We start from the raw sequence: 22,423 nt of genomic DNA on the forward strand, positions 1-22,423 counted from the left end.
TTGTCTGTAAGTAATTTATCAGGCGAAATTGACTGATTTGATTTTCCCCATTGTCCATTTTATTCTGTATAATACTTATATGACACCTAGGCTTGAGTTTAGGCCAATACAAAGTATCCCTCTGATATCTGCGATCTGCGACCAGGGAAATGTCAGCGAGGCTTCACACATTGTGAAAACATTATGGCCATTGGTGATCAGGTAGAGAATTGTCATCCTCTTCTGCCGCAGCCATCATTACCCCAACTAAATGAAAATGAAATTCTATATTTGGACTGTTGAGAAAAAATATTACCTCAGGCAGTTGGATGATGGTGATGGGCATTTTCACAATTCCCTTGACAGGAATCAATAATCATGATGTCAAACAATCAATTAATTGACAGGATAATTGGCAGATGACTCATTGATAGAAATATAATTGTAAGCAGGAGCTACAGGACAAAAACTGCAAACATGGAAATAAACAGCCAGCTTCATCCGTTCTTTAGAAAAATTGTTAGCAAAATCTAAAACGATACAATGACTTTTAATAAATACACTGATATTATGATTCCACAAGCGTTCTCTTTGACTGAACAACAAATACTGGGTTGTAAGAATATGGAAAATTACCAGTAAAAGCCTGGAGCTTGAGGTTGGGCACCAAGAACATCCAATATTTGATCAGGCGTGAAGCTGGTACCATAAGGGCACTGAAGATGCCAAGTGCAAGGAGTGGCATTATTCGGTGCCAAAATACAGAACGGGCTAGGGTGATATAGCACCAAACATTCGGATATGGGGAGGAAAATCCATGAGCACGCATAAGGCCTTGAGCAACGAGGGCTGGTGGCTGCATACAAGCAACCCTGTGCTACTGGACAAACAAACCCTGAGCTGCAGAGGGCTGCCAGGGTGGGCATGTTGGCCCCGGTCTCTGGCTGTGTGGTGAGTGTGGCTGGCATCCTCGAGGCATGGTATGACATGTGGTTCATCCCAGCAGGCAGCCAGAGTCACAACAAGAATGACACTTGTGTCTGCACTGCTATGCTGCTCACTTTTGCTACGAGTCATAATAAACACATTGACTACGGTCAGCAGAAATGGGTCTAAATATATTACTGCTAATTGTATTTTAAATGCCGCTTGCACTTCAGGGATGTGAGATACAAAACCTGCTGCGTTTAACTGGTCCTGCATCTGTTTTTATATTTAACGTCATTGTTTTTTGTTGCACAGCAGCTCAGATGCCAGAGACGATGTAATGGAAAAGATCCCATGGTCACTGAAGCAACAAACTCTGCCTTTTTTAAAACCAAAACTCAACCACCATTACATCTTTGATTCTTGTATCTGTCTACCCGTCCATGCTGCCTGCATACTTGAGGACGGGTGGGCTGACCACTAAGAGAAACAGTGAAGTAGTCAGAGAGCGGTGATTGCTTTCACAGAGCAGTTCATCAGAGGAAAAATGCAGCGTGCACCAGGGGGATTCATTCAGCAGGTATCATGTACACTCACAAATACACACACACACTACAGAGACTGATCAGACCTGACTCGGGACCCATGCAAAGCAGCGGGATGGAGGAAAACACTACAAGACACTAGACACAAGACGACACTACAAAAGAGTCTGAATTAGCATTGAGAGATTGGGAGTCAAAGTCAAAGGAGGGGGGCGACGTTAAGTGAATGAGGAAAAAAAAAGTGGCTACTATGAAAAAAGAGAGAGAGGGGGTCAGTGAGAGAGTGAATGAGGATCACGCTTCATTGAGTGTTGTGCCATAGGGCCTGATTCTGCTGACCTGGTTTCTTTCACCAACAAAGGCCATGCATTAACACACTTGCAAAAACGTCCACACACACACATGCTCAAAACGCCCATGGACATTTACACACCCACTTAACCTAAGCCAGTACGCACATTTACACACATGCTTACCCTACTATCCAGCTTAGCCCTCTCTCACTCTCTCTAGACATTTCTGCATGCTGTACCAGTACATGGAATTTATTATTAACAATCATCACTTTTTCAGTACTTGCTTCTTGAAATTTAGAGAGGAAGTGAGACTGACAAGTCTGTCTCTAGCACTGGGAAATGTTTTTGCACATTCTGATGTTTATCAAAGAATCAGTCTTGGTTTTCATTTACCAGCTCTTACCAGTAAAAACAATGTCATACCTTTTCTATGAAGTGGTTTATGTGTTCTGGTAAATCCTGCGTAGGGGTGAGCGACATGAGCGACGTGTCAGCCATGTTTTGCCATACTTTTTACAGTGTGATATTAATACCTTTTATAACTCATAATTCATTTGGCTGTTATGGACAATGCTATAGATCAATTAGCAGAACATGTTGTGGAACATTAGTACCATTGATGGATTAAGTACCTTGAGTTGTCAGGTTTTGATAAGCAGGTTTTTAGGGATGTTGCATTACAATTTTTTCCTGACCAATACCTAGACTTGAGTGCTGGCTGATAACAAGTACCCCTCCCATTCCAGTGATATATAATTGCTATCATTGTTGTATGGACCTGGCTGAGTACACTGAACCTAAAAACGAGCTGAGCACCAAGAAACAAGCTAAGCTAATATAAGCAACAGCTCGGCTGGCGGCCCCTGCTAACATCCTGTGTCGGTCGAAGAGCTTAAGTAACACTTTTATTTTTATTATTACTTGTTTTTTAACATTAAACTGTTTGTGTTTTTACGAGTATGGACTAACTTGATACAGCACTAAAATGTGTATTGGGAAAAACACAGATTGCTGACATCTTGCTAGCTTGACTAACGTTACAATTACCGCTATTGTCTCATTATAATTCAATTAAACAAGTCCTTCTTGGCTCCTCTTTAAGACAGTAGTTGCTTGTGGCAGCCTTAAAATACATTCTCTGTAGGTTTATGTTTTGAAGAAGAAAAAACAAGACAAGGGGCTTATAAATTATGATATTAGATTGGTGCTTTTCCTGGCATACTGACAGATACCCAAATACGACAACTTATGATACTGATATTATATCAGAACAACTTTATCAAAAAATGTAATGCATCATCATATCCGTCCATATATTCATATGAATTAACATATACTGGGATAGAAAGTGTTAAATTATCTACCCTTAACTCAGCAGGTATTTAATGCGCTAAATGGTTTATATCTGTATCTACACATACTGAGCCACGAGCATACTGCAAACTTAGCCTCTGTCTTGGCTAAAGTGCACTAAATTACACGTAGACTATTGGACTATGTGGCAGTAATAGCACTGTACACCAAAATAAATTAGGGCTTAAATTAAAACAGCAAACACATTGACGGACTTTTACTATTTACCTTCTTACAGTGTAATATGGTGTAAATGGTTGAACATCAGGCAGCTCAAGTGCCTCTTGTTTCATGCTGAGAGATATGTTCTCACCTAGTGACAACCTCTCTTCATCTATCTCCCCCTGTGCACCTCTCACTTCCTTTTTTAAACTAGTCACTTGTGTGTCATGGCTGTGCTTGAGACCAGCAGCAGAGTCAATGTGTGACTTCTGCCGCAGGGCTTTTAGGCAAGGCAACGAAGCTCAGTGAGCTGTTACTGCAGTGCAACATGTGTATCAGTGTCCTAAATGGTACCAGCACAAGGTGACCCGCCAGTCAATATCTACATCCAACAAGGCAATCAATAACACCATTCTGGTGTACTCTATTTGGGGGCATGACAAATGCGGACTGTCAGGAAACCTTTACTCTTCAGGTTCAGGCTATTTTCAGGTCTATGCAGCTGACCCAGAGTAACATCTGGATGCTTATGGAAAATTTGTATTCTGTAGTGAGAAAAAAACACACAAAAGTAGTTGGGTTTTAATCCAATCATCTGCCATGCAATGCTTTAAAAATATATGTAAGTTATACTGGATGTTTTCTCTTCATTCTAATCAATTATCATACGCTCTGTTTTGCCTGTGTCCCACTGACACACTAACACCATAGTGAAGAGGATGTAGAGTAGCAGCAAAGAGACTCGAGTGGAGTGACCTTTCCCTATGCTAATCTCTACATAATGCACACACACACAAACACACACTTACACGCAAAGGTAGTGGATTTGTCCTCTGCCAGATGAATGAAAAGGACATCATCAAAACACAAATCCTGCTCCTTGTGCGTGTCTGTGCGCGTGCATGTGTGAGGGTGGCTGCTTTTTCCTGGATTACCCCTCCTCCCACTATTTTGTGTGTCAATCAGAGCCTCTTATTATACTGCGTGACACACCCACTGGAGCATACATTTCACAATTCACGCCATTTAAATAGCTTGATAATGGAATTAGTCGTAAATCAAACCCAGTGGTTTGGATTTTTCTCCCTCCTCTCTGCTCCTCCCCTCCATCTTTTCCTGCTGTTTGTGCACCGCTGTGCAGATGTAAACCGCTGCCTGGCTCATGCCGCATCCTACTATCCTACTACCACCACCACACCGCTATTCACTGCATTTCATTCACTTCAGCCCAGACACACTGAAATAAACTCCAACCCACATGGGAATATGATAGGCTCTACGGCTTTATAGCCACATAACCAGCCAATAAGCGCGTTCTTTTACAATAGTAGAGAGAAATGTGGCGATTCCTGCACCTCCTGAGCATTAAAATGTATTGAATTGTTCCCCACTGCAGGATCAATAGACAGAGGATGAACAGCAGTGCTGCACTGTGCAGTTTCAGCTCCATTGCAAAAGATGCAACATGAATGCCAATGTCAGGTTTACGATGCAGTGGTACAGAAGAAACCAAGTCTATTTCACTTCCAGCTGTAAGGTTTGGGGGTTAAAAGCTCGGTGCAGTAAAAAAGCTTAGGGCCCACAGGTGGTGATGCGTTTTTCACTACCACCATGTTTTCACAATTCAGACGGGTCCACTCACCGTCACTGCGGAGTGTCTGACTGCGTTGCACGCTGTCTGTCGGATCTCCGCCGCGCTCCCCGGTTTCAGAAGGTTCTTGGTGAATCTCCGGGTCGATTCGGCTGCCATCTCCTCATCTGAGCGGTCCCCGATTCACCCACAATTCAGCCTGCTAGTTCCTGCTGCAGTCAGACCTGGTCCTCCTCGCTCCTAACATGAGCCGACCGAGCTGTGTTTACACACACATACACACATGCACATACGCACACACGCTTCACGCACACTGTCGGTCCATACACACGCAGAGCGCGGAGTGCAGAGGATGCCTGTGCGCTGAAAGGAATGTAAAACCAGACTGAATCAAAATCAGTACTTCCGGTTATGGCTTTCAAAATAAAATGACTTTGGCGAACCCGAGCGAAATAGATCATTTATCACGAGGGGTGCCTTTATTTTGAAGGCTAAACGCATCAATTGCAGAGTGGTTCTTCTATCTTTTTGGCTAATTTGACATCTGAAGAAGATAATTTTTACAGTGCCGCAAGTGATTTTCCCCCTCAACTGATAATGACATAGCCATCAAAACATAGCCTAATAAATGTAGCCCCAAATATATCTGTAGCTTTAGGATTCATCCAGTATTTATCAGTAGTCTAACAGGCTAAACTGCTGACATTGATTTGACCAGGCTGTACTGTATACATTATGTATCTCAAGGGGAGATCTGAAATGTCAACTACTCATCAGCAGTCCAGTCACGACCGGGGAAGAATGGAGCAGCATTTACAGTGGAGGTTACAGGATGTGGGAGACACGCGTGCCAACAGCGACACGTGGCGGTAGAGAATGGTTAAGACAATTTGAAGTAGATGATGTACTCTCTCTCCATCATTTCAAAGTAACTTTTCTCTTAATATATTAATTGTTACATAACGAATTACCAAGGGAAATTCCTTGTTTGTATAATACCTAATTGGAAATAAACTTGAAGATAAGAAAATGCATTGGATTATCATTGACATGATACTTAAGAATTATTATATGAAGTACATAGAATTATATATTATATATACTGCTCTGTTGATGCTGGTTTGCACTTGTTTCTGTTGGTCTTTCATTGAGTGAAACAAAGTAGGATTCATTTATGAAATTATCAAATTATTTATCCCCGCCTTAAAAAAATACAATAGTGCTTTGCCTCCCTCTTGTGTACATATGCCGCACTGAAGTATAAAAAAAACAAATCGAGAAGACAAAGCTGATGTTGAATTAACAGAGTAAATTCACCCAAATCTCACACCAACAATTCCCAGCCCAGCGGTGTAAAGGAAAATTTGAGGGGTGTTTTTAAATGCACAATGCCATGATATAATCAAACTGGATGGGACTTTGTTGTGACCAGTGCCTTAATATAACATTTATAAGTGTTATGAGAAAAATGAGAAGACCCAGCGGACCCAACACCAGTCTCTAGCTACAATGTCGTTACTTTGTGTACAAATATCCAATTAAAAATGTATTAATTAATAATCAAAACTAAGAAATAAATAAAACATGAATCCGTACTTCATTGTCGCCACCATCTCTTCCTCATTTGCAATAATTACCTCTCATGTGTGAAACAGCGCCGCCGCGACGAGACTGGCCGACGCGTTTAAAGTCAAGGCGCTTATGCCAAGTCTGTAAGAAATACAATAAGCATCAAACAGTTTGAAGCGGTCACCTTAGCGGCATAAAGAAACCGCAAATGCACAATTGTCTAAGCAGTAAGCACTCCGACGATAACCGTGAAGACAGCCCCACTCTGTGCCCTTAAACAAAAGGCAGTTAACGACATAATTTAATCTAGCAAGTGAAACAACCCCAATGAAGTTAGCTAACCGCGAACGTTAGTTTTCAATACTTATGCTAATGCTATTTATCTAGTAATATCAACGTTCGTTTTCTAAGGCTACTAAGGTTGCAGCAAAGGAAAGCGGGCACCATGCTGTCAAAAAAACAACAAAGAAAGTGGCCTTTTCTCTTGAAGTGCAGCTGGACATTATATCATATGAAAACTACACCTCAATGCACCTGAGCAGAAGGTGAGTCCTATCCGTCACTTGTCTCTCCATTACCCTTTTCTCGCTGCGTTTATACTTTGCTCTCTGTCTTTAAACTCCTCGCTGTGTGTTTGGTGTTGAGAAGTTTACAAAGTAATTTGTAACCTGCCTTATTTGCCCGGACATCAATTAAGCGTGAATTGGTCGTTCAGTCACCTGTTGATTGTGCGTGTGATTGGCATATAAGTAGTGATAAGTGGTTGCTTGTAAGAACTTTTAATTTAAAAAAATATATATGTTTAATATTGCAGGCGATACAGCCATTTTGGGCCTAGTCAATTTTGACTTCTGTTTTCATGAAGGCTCCAAATGGGTCTACCTAGATGGGTTGTGGAAGGACCCTCTGCAGGACTCATATAGGTAGAATATAACCAACTTTGGGACTCACTAGGTTAACATGTTTGCTGTTTAAATGGTATGCCCATTTCTAGCCCACTTGTTTGCCCAACAATGACCAACTTAAAAGCACGCTCCCTTGTAGGCTGATTGTGAATGCCAAGTAAACTGTAGACATATAAGACTGAGCAAGTGGTGTATTTTGATACATGCATGCATACAGTTTGGTGAGAAGATCTATCAATGCTTTTGTTTTTTATGTACTACTAATCTGTGCATGTTGTGCATATTTTGTTGATATAAGTCTTTATCAATTGCATGTTATGGGTTTTGTTTTATTATGCCAATTAGAGTTTTTAAAAAATGTGTTAACTTTGTTGGTAAAGTGCAAAGTCTTAAATTGTTCCTTTATTTCCCTACATTGTTTGTCTGGCTTGGCCTCTGAACCGCTCCAATTTAACTGGTCCAGCCATCTAAAACAACTGCTGACCCTGTCTGGCCCATGTTTTCTGGTGTTGTTCAATTGTGCTGTGTTATAATGAGAGGTATCTACTTGATTCACCTAATTTATCTCATGTGTAGTCATAATAAAAACACCTTACTATTATCAGATAGCATTAGTTTTTAGCTTGTTGAACCGATTAACTGTCAGCTGTGTAGATTTGCAATACCCGATCTGATCTCAGGGTGGCAGTAAAACATAAGGCATTATCTTGGACAACTTAAACATTAAAATATAACATTAATGTTGTAACATAAATATTCAGAATGGATGAAAAATATAATCTGCATTCATATGATTGAAATACTTGCACACACACTCATTGGACACTTAAGGTAGGCTTTCCCCCTTTTTTATCTGAGTTTATTTAGAATAATTCAGCAGATAAAACACACAACAGGATTGCAAGGTTCGGTTACTGTTTAGCACTACAACTGGTAAGTGTTAAATGTTGATTTAGTGTCATCTGTTCTCTGTTACATGTTGGGGTGATGACCTTATCTGGAGTTGGGTATAGTATTTTATTCAGTCGAAAACATCATTGATTTTCGCATTATACTTGTCCAACTGCTGCTGCTTCGCGGGCATATTATCTGCAGTACTTCTATGTGCAACTAATAAAGTGGCCACAGAATGTAGCAACACTATTTGGCCACATGACTGAATCTTGTGTGCGGTCTGACAGACATCCAGACTCACCTCGGAGCAGCAGACAGAGGCAGCCAGATGGAGAGGGCTGGATATAAAGAGGGGATAGAGGCAAAAGGGCAGAAATGAAGAAGACAAGTAAAGTAGCCAAGAAATAAGTGCTGGTGTACTCAAAAGTGATAAATGAATCCTAAATGTGTCAGCCAAACCGTTATGAATGCATTGTGAGTTCTACCCTAATCCCAGCCCTGTACGACTGACAGTAAAGGTTAACTGAGAGGTGAAAGTGAAATGCAGGATATGGAAAAGAGAAAATGGAGCAGCCAGGACACAAAAAAGGGAGTGAAGAGGTTTTGTGAAACGCTGAATCTCCTCTGGCAGGGACACAGATTCAGGCAGCCTATTTTTCTTGTCAAATCCTTCGATTTAATAACAAGATAGCACTTACAAGTGTCCACAGGTTCCTCAATTCAAGACTATCTTGAGGACAGAGGAAAGAAAAAGGCCCTTTGAGACCTTCAGGGAGAGCAGCAGGATCACATTTCTGCAGGCCGGGCTTTGCTCGAGTGTCTAATTCTAATTTCCTCTTTCACAAGCTGACACAAAAAGACTGCGTGTCCATCTGCAACAGGGTCCCCCAGTGGGAAAGAGAAGAATGGTGTGCTCAGGGGTGAGCCTCTGATGCTTGCATGTGTGCGATTATTTTAAAGATGTGGATATGATGTGTAGGAGACTGGACTCGTGTAAGATTGAGAGAGTATGGGAAATGAGAGCTTTAGCCAGTGGAGGACAAGCTGACGGTGGATATACAACCACAGAGAGAGGCTTGGATGGAGGTAATATGCAGTGATATTAAAAAGGAGGGGGAGAGGTAAAAATAGGGGGAAATGAAAGCGGAACATTCACAAATAACATATGGACAGTTAAGTTTTGAACATATGGGCTTTCAGCTGTGGAAGAAAGTGAATGTCAAGGGGAAATTCCAACGTATAGTTGAAGCTAAGCATTTAATTTCTAGACACGTCAGGCAGTTAAGTCAGTAGATGTGAACCCGATGAACCCTTTTCCAAAGGTGAAGACCTGTGCGCACAAAATATGTCTATGACTTCAAAGATGCGTTTACCTCTCTCACATATGCACTATGAATTGTTCCTGTATCTGTTAAACCCCTCTGTATCACATTTGACCTCCAACTCCGTTAAGCAACACGTTCTAAACCCTTAACGGCAGAAAAGGTTGATTGCCAATGAACTGTATGATCCTTCTCCAAAATGATGTGACCATTGGATACTTTCCAACACATGTTGTTGAGAGCGTTCCAGCACGTGGAACACGTAATGGTCAGTTTTGTAAGGTTTATGCTAAGGATGAGGAAAGATCATGGTTTGGGTTCAACTAAAGCAACATTGAGGAAGTTTCGGTTTGTTCCGATCTTGGTGTCCCCCTGGACTAAGTAGTACCTCTTCTGTCTGTGAAGGTTCTCAGTCTTCCAGGCCATGGTAATTATAAGCTTAATCCAAAAGAGAACTCAAGTTGAAGTTCTTGAAACCTGGAGAACTTCAACCAAGTCCAATTGCCTTTTGGATTAAGCTTAGAAGAGTACCTCTTATCTCGTCCTTTACATGTGTAAGTGGTCTTTTCCTAGGAAAAAATCTCATCAATCGCGTCATTTTAACTGTCAAACGTTTATTGGGAATCTTTGCTGTGGAAGTTGTAAAGAAAGCTTGTTTCTATAGCTTGCTGTCCATCAACTCGTCTGACACTGACCCGGTGGCAGCAGCTACAGGCATTAAAAAGTAACCATATAGAAATTATCTTGTAGCTAATGGTTTGTTTAACGTGTGTTTACCGGCGGCTGTGGCTCATTGGTAGAGTCGGTCGTCTCTCAGTCAGAGGGTTGGGGGTTTGATCCCTGACTGCTACAGTCCACATGTCACATTGTCCTCAAGCAAGACACTGAACCTCAAACTGGATGTCCATAGATCCTGATTGGAGATTGGCAGAGTAGCCTTTGCCATCAGTGTGTGAGTGTGAATGGGTGAATGTGACATGAGTGGTCGGAAGACTAGAAAGCGCTATATAAGTACAGTCCATTTACCTGTTGTAGGTCATATAAAGAGATCAGTGTCTGTCAATCTGTTTCATAACCAGTTAAAACTCCCCACAGTACGGTTAAGGTACATCAGTTACCTACGATAAGTTACGTATGATTCAATGTTTTTACTTTGTTATTATTACAAACATGCTACAGCCACAGGTCCGCAATACACACATGCACAAACAGGACCCTAAGGACATTAATGGAGAGATTTCAGCGTGAAGGGGCCACACATGGACATTCGCCCCGAGTAGTTGGGGGATTTGGTGCCTTTCTCAAGGGCACCTCGACAGTGCCCAGGAAATGACACGGCACCTCTCCAGCTACCAGTCCCAACTCCACTCTCGGTCCGTTCTGGGAGTTGAAGCGGCCACCCTGCGGTTCCCAAGCCAAGTCCCTACAGACCGAACTACCATCTACTCCAGTCTCAGTTTTGCGTCCGTAAGTTAATTTATGCTCTAAGTTTAAATATGTCAACAGGGACTTTTGGATTCCTTGGTGAAAATCTTATGTTTGCTACATCCATCCATCCAAACCTCCTCCCTTGGCAGACTTTCTCGCTCTTTATACTCCATCACTTACTTCCAATCATTATCACCACAGCCACTAGAGGTCGCCACATAACAATTAACATAAATACAGTCTGTCATAAGCTCCAGCACTTGAGTCTTCTTCTTCATGGGGACAGTCTGAGGTCTTGAAGTCTGGAACAGTCTGGTTCATGTACACAAACTGAGTAAATATGTTTATCATTTTTTTTTCATAATAAAATGAGCGTTGCAAAGTAGCCATCAAATGCAAATCCAGTAAACGGTAAGTTGATATTGTTGATGTGTTTGTCAGAGATGAATCAGCCCATAAAGAGGCGCGCAGTCATAAATGTTCAGAGCAGAATTCCTTCCAAACCTCAGAAGTCTGATGAATAATATCGGCTAACCGAAGCGGTGTGCACATCTCAACGTATTCACCAACACATGCAAACACACGTGTGCGAGGAGGCACGGGAACGTCAGTTATATGGAGATATGAAGTAGAAGAAGTAGAGGCAAAGTATGACATATTTCCTTAAATCTTAAAAAAAACAGACACATATTTGGGTTTAATTCTTATTTTTTTGGTAATAACTAAAACACTTTATTGAAAACTCCAAAGTATCGAGTGCTTCGTAGGATTCACACTCATCTTAACTTCATCTTTAATCTGTTCATTTATTTTAGACTATTTAGGTACAGTTACATTTTTAATTAATACATTATTTATTGTCTGATAAATTAGGTTTTTTACATATGTTGTTTTTTGCATCTTGTAGCTAGGGATGAGTAATGTTAGGATTTTATCGATACCGATACTGCTTCTCGATACAGATATTTATGGATACTCTTACCGATACTACTGTCTATTATTTGATGCAAAAATAAAGACATGTCTTTATTAGGGTGTCTGATAATGTGCCTCTGGAAGGGGGGTTGTAACTGGTGTTAAGCAAGGCATTAAATAAATATTGTTTTAGGTTAGTAACAAGTACAAATATATTTTAGTGTCAGTTTATCTGGTAATTATTCGCTAAAATGATTGATTATCATAAGTGAGTATGTGTTGAAAAATGCCCTTTAAAATAATCATCAAGTTGCCTGTTTTTGTTGCAACCAACCACAAGTCTGATTTTACTACCACATCAGACAAAGAAAAGCATCACATTGTCATATTTGAGAAGCTTGAACTAGTCGTTTAGATAAACATATTTCTGAATTGACTCATCATTTCCCCGTACTGTAAAGCTACATATTAAATCATACATACAGTAAGAAGACACCTGATAGTACTTAATGGATGGCATATAACTCACCATGTACTTTACCTTACACACGTTGGTTATATGTGCTGCACATCTCACCTCAATATCTGCCCCAGGGCAAATCTTTAGCATGCTCTCATCCTCTGCCCTTTCTGTCTTTACCTTTTTGTTTCTCTTCACACTCTGGACTTTTTCAAAGTCAGCCAGAAACGTGACGCGTCACTCCGAGTCCAACACAGACCCGCAGATACTAGCTGACATGCCCTTCTTTATTTGTTTTGTACTCTCACTTTCTAGCTTTTCTTTGTGTTCTTTAATAAATGTATCGTGCTCCCTTATCCCTCGCTCATACACTTACTCTGTGTGTGAGTCTGTGTGTGTGCGTGTTAGAGAAGAGTGTCTGGTGCCTGGGGTGAAATCAGGCAGATAAAAGGCAGTGATGAGGTCTGGATCGTCAGCATCCTGACAGCTGTAGATTAAATTAAAGAACTTCTGACAAATCAAACAGATTTCTCTCTCCCTCTATCTCTCCCTCTCTTCCCCTCCATCGCTCTCTCTCTCCCTCTTCACCCCCAGAGCCCTCATCAGGCGAGCTGGGCGCGGAACTTGAAACAAAATGGATTTCATCTTTAAGGGCTCGGGCAGGCTTTGAAACAGCACCAGCTGCCGGGCCTGCTTGTCTCTCTTTTTCTTTCTCTTTTTTGGACTCGTCGGCTCGCCTTTTTTTTTTTCTCTCCCCACATACTTCAACAAACTTGAGCCATATTGTGACAGATAAAGGTAGAACATCAGAACTTCAAACCCTGACAGTAATTGAGAGATGAAACAGACACATTTTCCAGGTTCTGAGAGGCCCGCTCCGAACGGCACATCAAACGCTCCCACTCGGGATTCCAGGGAATGGCAGAGAGCGGCGCTCCGCTCCCACTGGATCTAAATGCTGCCGTAATAAGATGTTAGTACTTTCTAATGCGGTCTATTGGCAGTTAAACCCACTCTGATATGAAAATTCAAGTCAAATAGACCCACTGCTGATCCCGGTGAACATACACACACAGGCACTCTGAAAAAGAAGCTATTACCATCATGATAATGTGTCAGTCATTGAAATACAGCCCCCTCATGTGTGGCCCTCAGTCTAACATTACACAGATGTATAATGGAGGCCTAATTCAGACACATGCTGCCACACAAAGGGAGTGACTGACAGCTGTGTCACAAAAAGGATTCTTTTGTCTTCATAACACCTACTGTACCCTTTATCTTTACATGCTATTATAAGTGTTACACATTGGTTTCCATGAATGCCTGTTGGAATAACAATTATTGTTAATAATTAAGCAGATCTTTTTTTAGCTTGAAAAATGGCCGACCTGACACTGCAACTAATTGTATCAAATACTGATTATTCTACTGACGATTTTCTGCAATGAGGATTTGGACCTATTGATGGTCTTCATAGTATCTGTTTTTTAACACCCGAAAAGTGCACCCTGAAAGAGCCGTTAGAAAACACAGCAAATATTAGACGGCGTTAAAACTTTAAGGATATTTTCAGTCACTAGAGAGCAGTATTGGGCAGCAATGAGAGGGAAGATGTCGATCATGTCCGGACTCAAAGAGCCCAAGCTGTAGCAGCTGGCCAAACAGACTGAGCAGGGGTTCAGGCAGAAGCTGTGTGTGTGTGTCGGAGAGAGAGAGAGAGAGAGAGAGAGAAGGAGTGGTGCAGACTGCTGAAGAGAGAGGCCTTCTTCTTCCCCGACTCCTCGGCCCTGCTGCTCAAACCAACAGAATTAATAGGCTCGTTTGCCAAGAAAAACACTCTAATCAGTGGGTTTCCTCTCATTAAAAGTTAATTAGTTTGACACGAGTTTCCTGCAGAAGAAAGTATTGGCCACTTAGAACTCATTAGAGCCAAAGGAAAACATCACACTGAGGAAAGCTGGAGGAGAGGAGAGAGAGAGGAGGCATGGGGCACACACACACACACATCCACACACTGTAGCATACTGTACACACTGAGACTCATGCTAGCTGGCACATCTACAGATATGTGCACTACTTTGTTTAGCTAAAGCGTAGGTGACAAATGTTAACATGCATGCCAGCACAGATATACATATAGACAGACGCATACAGCTGCACAGATATGCAACCTCATTAAGAGACTGAGATCACTGTGGCTCAATTTGCAATCTTTGTACTTACACTTATTGTGTGCTTAAACTGACAATTATGCCTAAATGCAGTGCATTATGGGTACCCGTTTGATGTACTTATAAGGCTCAAGTGAGTGTGGAACGCTGGACTTCTCGCATGTAATGGTCACTTTGAGTCGGAGAGCAAGGACATGCTGTTGGCAAAGATGGGGGTAAGAAAAAGGGACGTAGTAAAAGTCACAGTGCGTACATTTTTAGTCCTTTTATTAAACTCAATTGAAGTCAAGTAAACTCACAAGCCGACAGATATTTAGGTGATGGACATACAAAGTAATTCACCGCCTGGTAACTCCTTTAAAACAGGAAACACAAAAGGTGCGGTCCAATGATGCACTTGTCCTTTCCTCATTTAAGAGAAATTACCTTATAGCATTCAAATACGAACATAACCAAATAAGTGTACATGGTTTACTATTTGGAAGGGGTACCAGTGGAAGTACTGGAATTGAGAAAGAGCACAGTCATGCTCATTTTTATTCTGTGATAAAAAGAAAAATAACCCTGCGCTTAATGCATTTATGCACAATGACTGTAATCATTCAAATAGTTAATTACCATGAAATAACTTTGTAAGCTGCTGATGTGACAAACTTGCAGAGAAAGTGAAGTGATACACTCACTGAAATATTGAGGAAGCAGTCCGAGCCAGATGATGGAAACAACTGATCAGGTTGCATCACAACTTTAAGTTCAGATAGCAGAATCTTTAGAGCTCGATTGATTTTTTTTATGCAGGCCGTTTACGTAGCAATCTCTGTTTGTCTTTTTCTGACAGTGGTGGTCACCTACTTTATTTACATTGCACTCATGCTAGCAGGATTAGCTACAATTGCCATGTAGGCTAATTCCAAATCATTTAAAAAATCCCACATTAATTGCTACAGTGATTGTTATAAATGTGTTGAGGTTGCGTGTCTAAGCAGCTTGTTTAAAACTCTTAAAGTTCAAGGAAAATGATTTTTTAAATTTAAAGTCGAGTCAAGTTTGCACGAGAGAACTTTTCTTTGATGTTTGAAGTCTGATCATCATCTGATGCTGCGCTTCTCATGCCAGTGTGGCTAAAGATTCTGATTGAAAGTTCTTTTAAGTCAAAATTAGAAATGTTTATGTTCAGAAGATGTACATAAAAGCAAGACAGTTTTGGAATGAATCAAACTTTATTTGTTTCTTCTCTCTGTGTTCTTAAAGCAACGCATGTTGACTTTGGTTCACAATTAAGTCTTATGCTTCCATTACTTTGCCATGCTGTATGTGTTTTATACAGTAACAGCAATGCAGGTGCGGATAGCTTCTCAGCACTCACTTCGATATTTCACTCAACACGTTTCCTTGAGGAAATTACAGGACTCACATTTGATACAAAGACGACAGAAGTGGAAAGAACAGAAAAAGTCTGGGTTTGTGTCTGCTATCGAGAAGTTTAAATAAAAAAGCGTGTGCAGGGATTTATTATCAAAATTACATGAGGTGGGATGAAGTTGGCTTGTGCCACCCCACTCTGTTAACATTAGACACACACTTACACTCCCAAACCCTCCCCCATTTCCTCTTTCGCTCCATCTCTCCTCCGCTCCAGCCTCACTGATCTGTCCAGTCTGCTCAGACTTCCTCTTCTTAATGAATCATGAAGTTTGACTTGTACTCCTTAATAAACAGTGCTTTGCAGAGAGCGAGTGGAAAGCGCACAGTTTGTTTTCCTTTAATTAGCCGGGCAGGTTCTCTGGGCACGGGGCTAAAGCGAGCAAGCAGGCCCGGGCCCACCGAGCAGCATCACACACACTGAGGAAACGCTGAGAGGGCGGCCCGAGCGGCCAGGTGGCCGTAAGACGAATGGGCGCGGGCACGGACTGAGACGGGACAGGAAACATAGAGGCATGGTGCTGCGAGCTGAGGAACAATGATAGGAAATGTCCTGGAGAAAAAACACAGCAGCCGGCGGTGAGAGAAGGCTGGAAAGAAGGAGGGAAAGAAAGACGAGAGGTGAGGAAAGGAGAGAAACGGCAAATACCAAAGAAAGGAGTAAGAGAGGCAAAAATGTTGAGAAGTAGTGAGAGGAGAGGAATGAGGACTGTACTTGGGTATAATTTTGAGGGACTTGAATGTTCTAGTGTAATGCTACATTATACTTGTATTTCATTCAGAGGGAAAACTCCATTACATTTATCTGACAGCTATGGTGTTCAATTTGCAGATTAAAGGCTGGTTCACGCCAAATCTGAAAGTAAATTCATGACTATCAAATCGCAGCAGTAAGTTAATTCATGTCAGGAGGTTAAAGTCAATGTGTACAAACTTTTCATTTTAAGTAACTGCAGTTATGCCGATACTGGTACCGCTATCGGTCTGTAATACTGCCTAAAATGCAGTATCGGTAACAATGCAAGTAATAACACTGATACCAGAATGTCACGTCAATGATCACGTGGCAATACAAATCAGCAACAGCGCTGTGCTAGTGGATTGTAATGTTGGTACAAATCTAGCAAAGTGTGAGAAATCTGTATTTTTCCAACAATGATATGTAAATATATTTATATTACTAGTGAAAGGAACCTTCGTATTGGCCACTACCCAAGCCAAAAGCTAAATCAAATCAAGTTTATTTATATAGCACATTTCATACGAGTTGACTCGACAGACCGCGTTCCCACTGGTCACAAAACCCGCCCGGCTTTTTTGCATAATGGGAAAGGTTACATACCTGCAGTAGACCCGGGTAATTATCGCCTCGGCTCCGAGCAAAAACTCCGATTGACAATGATGGGAACACAAAACCTGTGTCTACACGCTAATCTCCGCCCCCTTTCCAGCGCAATGCTATACTCCGTCTGTAACTTCTCAGCTACAAAGTCCGCCGCCTCCGTCCGAGCAGCGCTCGAACATCATTCCAAATTTGTTGGTGCCGAGTTTGATAAACAGACTGAACGAGTAATAGATACAATAAAGTCCTAACCACCTTAAAACATCTTCACTGTTTACTAACCCTGTCTTTGGTGCGTTTGTGACGTCAGAGGAAGACGCAGCAGAAGAGAGACCGACAGGAGTATACTCCACTGACAATGGGAACCAGGGGCGGATCTACCAGGGTGGCATGGGGTGGCAGCTGCCACCCTTGAAAAACATCTTGCCATCCCAGCTGCCACCCCAATTTTGAATGATCACATTAAACTTCAACCCAACAAACGTATGTATGCATGTATTTGAGGCTGGTCGGAAATTCAGAAGAGTGAAACTCCAATGTTCGAGTGCAAGTAAATGCAACACAAGATGATGGCATGGACATTGGACATCTGTTGAGGCTCATCAACTGAGATCTTTTCTTTAAAAAGCTGCGACAAATTTCCCCCAAAAGATACTTTAAAAAGTCTAAAGTCTCAGTGATTTCAATAAAAACCTGTTATGAACGGTTGGATGGAAAGTCTTTTATCTTATGAAATGATTCCAGGGGTGACAGTGAAATATTGGAGTCTGCTGTGATAACAAAGGTTGTGAAATAAAATCAAACATTTCCTGCATTAACCCTCCACAAACCTGAAAGTACATGTAGGACACCTGAAAGCCTAGACGAGTGAAAGTAGGCTTTGTTAAACTGTAACTCATGACTTCCTGTTCAGGGGTGGATCCAGAGGGGTGGCCTGGACCCCCCTTAAAAATACGAACCCCAACTGCTACCCCAAAATCCTAAACTAGGATTGGCTATTTGCCTTGTCAGAGGCGGGACTTGTGTCAAAATCAATTATTTGGGCTGTGTTGCAACAGGCTGCTAGTAGCTTTCTTTCCATTTCAATGTGGCACCTTTCCTTTATTGTTTTAAATTGTTACTCTGACCACACATCTTCTGTTTGAGTCCTTAAAGAATTAAGAAGGAAGGGTTAATTAAATGCTAATCATTTGAGTGTGTGTGTGGATACATACTTCATGCCACCCCTGCATAAGTCAGTGCCCCAGTTGGGCCACCCCAGTCAAAAAAGTCTGGATCTGCCCCTGATGGGAACAGAGACAATCAGCTTTTATAAGTGCATCTTCCCGAGTCTGAAAAACCTGCGTCAACACGCTATAAGAGTATAAGATTAAAAACATAGGTAAAAATCATACATAAAAAGCACATAAAATAGGAACATAAAACAGACACTATGTACAGAAAACAGATAGAAAAAGCACAGACAACGGCAAACCCGGCACACCCCACCCGAGACCCACCCATACCACCGGCCACATGACACAAACCGGCCAATCCTTCCACCTTTATTTAACCCTCTGTCTGAGTAAGCAGGGTCAGAATGGAGTTGCTAATAGAGTTAGTTTTAACTTACGGATCACTTTGATTATTCAAAATAGTTTTATGCCGTTTTATATAAAGATTTGCAGTAACTATGTAGCCTTTACTATTTTACAAAGCTAAGCGGATACAGCAAGTTCATACACACGTGGCCATTTATATACATTTGTCCTTGGGTCTGTCGTACATACAGTTTGTTGCTGCTTAAAGGCTTTAAGTTTAGTTATGTACAAAGTCATAGACATACTTCTTCTGTAGGGTTTTAGGGCAGTCGGCATCCAAGTTGTTCCATCATTGCCAATTACAGAAATGGATATAGAAGCACAGTTACAATGTCTGTTGCTCATCGCTCTCTTGTTTGCAACAGTACTATAATCACATTTTAGTTGTGTATTTTTAATAGGCATTTTTAACAGGAAGTTACAGACTTTGTATCACGACTTCCCTGCCCTCAGAGCTCCACTGACTCATCACTGAATCAGTTCACCGACGCCAACAATACAGATGTAGTTAATTTTAACCTCTCTGACAGTGTCAATCAAAAGTGAGCATGACTGTTCAGTATGTGTCAACATTCGCAGCATAACCGGAAAATGAATTGAGATTGTTGCAACTAACACCAGGGAGACAATAATCTCTTGCTTATTCCAGGCTCTCATCTATTTGTTACACTTAAGAAAGGCTGTAATCAATTTAAAGTAATCCTCAGAGCAGCGTTATTATTTTGGCTGCTTGTCTCATTTTGTGTGTGTGTGCGGTGTGTGTTTGTGTGTGTGTGTTTACACCTCTGAGCTGCTGTGGGATCACAGGTATTAGACTCTCATCACAGCGAACCTTTGTAGAGTCAATATCAGAGGCTTCACCTCGGTGTCTGACCTTTCCAGCCTGTCCCCTCTCTAGAAGACCCCCCTTCCCTTCCCCTGCCACACACACACACACACACACACACACACACACACACACACACTAGGCCCCCACGATCAATCTTCCCCCGGTCACTACGGCAGCAAAGCACAAAGCCAATCACATCAACACGGTTGGGATGCCACACTCACGCTCTGACGAAATGTCACTAGAGAGGCTATGTCAGGAGACCTCGGGCCTGTTAAGAGTGTGTGTGTGTGTGTGTGTGTGTGTGTGTGTGTGTGTTTGTGTGCGTGTGTGTGTGTGAGTGACAGCAGAAGAACTTGTTGCACATAAAAAAGGAGCACTTATGGATCGTGTATTTAGATTGTCGGAAGAAAGTTAAGTTCTGTGATTCACTTACACTCTGCTCCTTCAAACGATAAGCTAACCTTATTAGCATCTGATATTTCCGCATCTTTTGTACTATAAAGCAGCCGAGTTGAGCTTTGTCTGTTGAGATCACCCTTCAGGCTGTGAATATAATGCCATCCTCACGCACTTCAATAAAAGGGCAGCAGTTTGGTTAATAGACAGTCAACTAACAGTGGAAAAGCACAATAAAGCTGTAATATACTTTCATTAATTCATCAGGAAAATCAATTTACATCCCGCAGACTCAGGTCTCACCCTGGATGATTACGCTTCACACGCACTAATTAAACAATGACTGATCTTTTTTTTAAACACAGTATAATAAAAAAAGCACTCTGGCCAATCAGACGCGGGATGGAGCCCGGCCAATGCTGCGTACCGTATACTATTACCTTACCTGGGTTACTGTGTGTTTCCGTGTGAAGTTGGATGCCAAGACGAGGCTTCAGAGCCCATCTGAGTCTCACGTCCTACAGACGGCCGCCTGCGTTCTCCTGCCAAGCTCACCTGGGCTGCCTCACCTGTGCTGGTGACCCAGTGGTGCAGTGCAGCTCTGTATGTGTAGAGCTGTTGGCTGAATCAAAGAAAAGTGGTGTGTAACACTGGTGTGTAAGAAAGAGGTGAGCGCGGAGCAGGACGTACTCTTGCAGAATGAGAGGAGCTCAACTGAGCCACATGGCGGTTCTTTGGCGAGCTTTTGGTGCGATGCTGACCCTCTCTCCTGCAGCTACATATAGCGTTTTCATCACTACTGAGGCCTGTAACACATCAAAATAGGGCTTTGTAGCTAGTGTGGGGAGACACGTGTGGCCAAACGTTAAAACAAGTACATTTTATGTTGCTGACCCAGACATTATTTTACTTTAAAAGATGGATACAAGGTAATTATTTAGTTTTTCATGTGCTACAAGACGTCTGCTTTTAAACTGCAGTGTACCAAGGACAGGCTGAACAACACGTTCTCAGATTGGCAGGTTCGAGACGTCACAAATTTAAGGAGCCAACCCCGTTAATGGACGTGTGACGCTATGCATATCATTATGTGCAACCTATGGCAACCAGTTCGGTGATGCGCGAGCCAGCTGTAACCATCATCGGAATTTTTGCAGACTCACTACTGACTACTAACGTTAACGTTACTACAACTACGTTACTAACTATTACATTTCAAGCTAGCTAAACGATGGCAGAGACTCGTTTTGTTTACCCAACGGTTGTACATTTGCATAGTGGGCGGGGCCTATGCAGATTTAGGAGTTTTTAATGAGGGAGAAGGAGGAGAGGAAAACACATGTCAGAAACAAAACCAAGGAGGGATCCCTCACGTGCAATAGATGTCTCATATATGCTAGTGTAGACAGTGACAATAGTGTAGATGTTGCAGCCAAGTGATCCTAGTAGGAACTAGTAGGCTGTATCAGAAAGACAAAAAACAACATGGGCAACATAGAAAGGCAAAAAAAAGTGTAATTCTTCTTTATCTTCTTTAAATCTGAGTGGACACAGGATTAATTTGGTTTCATATTTGTGCATGTTAAGAGAATAAAACTCAGAGTTTAGGTCTCTGAAAAATGCCTACATAAAAACAAAATATAAAGAACAACTGGCCTTTTTCAACATTGCCCATTTTTTGTCTTATTATGAAAAAGTACAGTCTTAACTATCATAAATATAAGGCTCTGTTCTTTTCAAGTATCCCAATCAATCATGACAGTGTAACAAGGACCCTGAAACAAGCAGCTAAATGGACTTACTATTTAGTAATAGTCATTTCAAAATGTTTTCAATACAACGGCTTATTAGAGAACTCCATTTGCTAGATAGCAATGGACAGATTGATGCAATCAGTGCTCCAATGGGACTCAGAAAACGGCAATTAAATAGCGTCAGCAGCTGACTTTTACTTTTGTAATGCATTTACAGGATGCCGGAAAACATAACATTTGATGCACTAACGGGAAGTTGTGCATATTTGATCAAATGCAGAAATCCTTAAAATTATAGACTTTGTCCTTCACTCTTGTTTTTGTCACAATTGCAAGCGACGGTGTCAGACCAATGCTGTATTTGCAGCTATCAAGAAATCAGTCTGTATTTTATTTCATCTCCTCTTTAAGTAAACCTTTACATGTTGGTTCTAAAAGTGGAATTCTCATCAACAATATATTGTGTAATAGTGTTAAATTGAAATCCCTGACAGCTGATGGAATCACAGTAAAGACAGTGTAATATGTGAGCTGAGGAAACTTAAAGTATAAAGAGAGCCGCACTCACAATTGGCTT

The 22,423-nt window shown here is 41.5% G+C and overlaps 1 protein-coding gene across 1 annotated transcript in view; it reads right to left on the reverse strand.

The window, feature by feature from the left end:
* Positions 1–5,167, reverse strand: part of dock10 (dedicator of cytokinesis 10) — a 66,418-nt gene extending 61,251 nt beyond the window's left edge. The window contains exon 1 of the mRNA XM_069668724.1: positions 4,905–5,167. Within this exon, the coding sequence (XP_069524825.1) occupies positions 4,905–5,012 (108 nt within the window). The 5' untranslated portion in view covers positions 5,013–5,167. The remainder of the gene's footprint in view (positions 1–4,904) is intronic.
* Between the last annotated feature and the right edge of the window lie 17,256 nt (positions 5,168–22,423).

Source organism: Semicossyphus pulcher, unplaced genomic scaffold (assembly GCF_022749685.1).
Source record: "Semicossyphus pulcher isolate SPU_LCO1_2020_fin unplaced genomic scaffold, fSemPul1.0.p SCAF_19, whole genome shotgun sequence".
Lineage (NCBI taxonomy): Eukaryota > Metazoa > Chordata > Actinopteri > Labriformes > Labridae > Semicossyphus > Semicossyphus pulcher.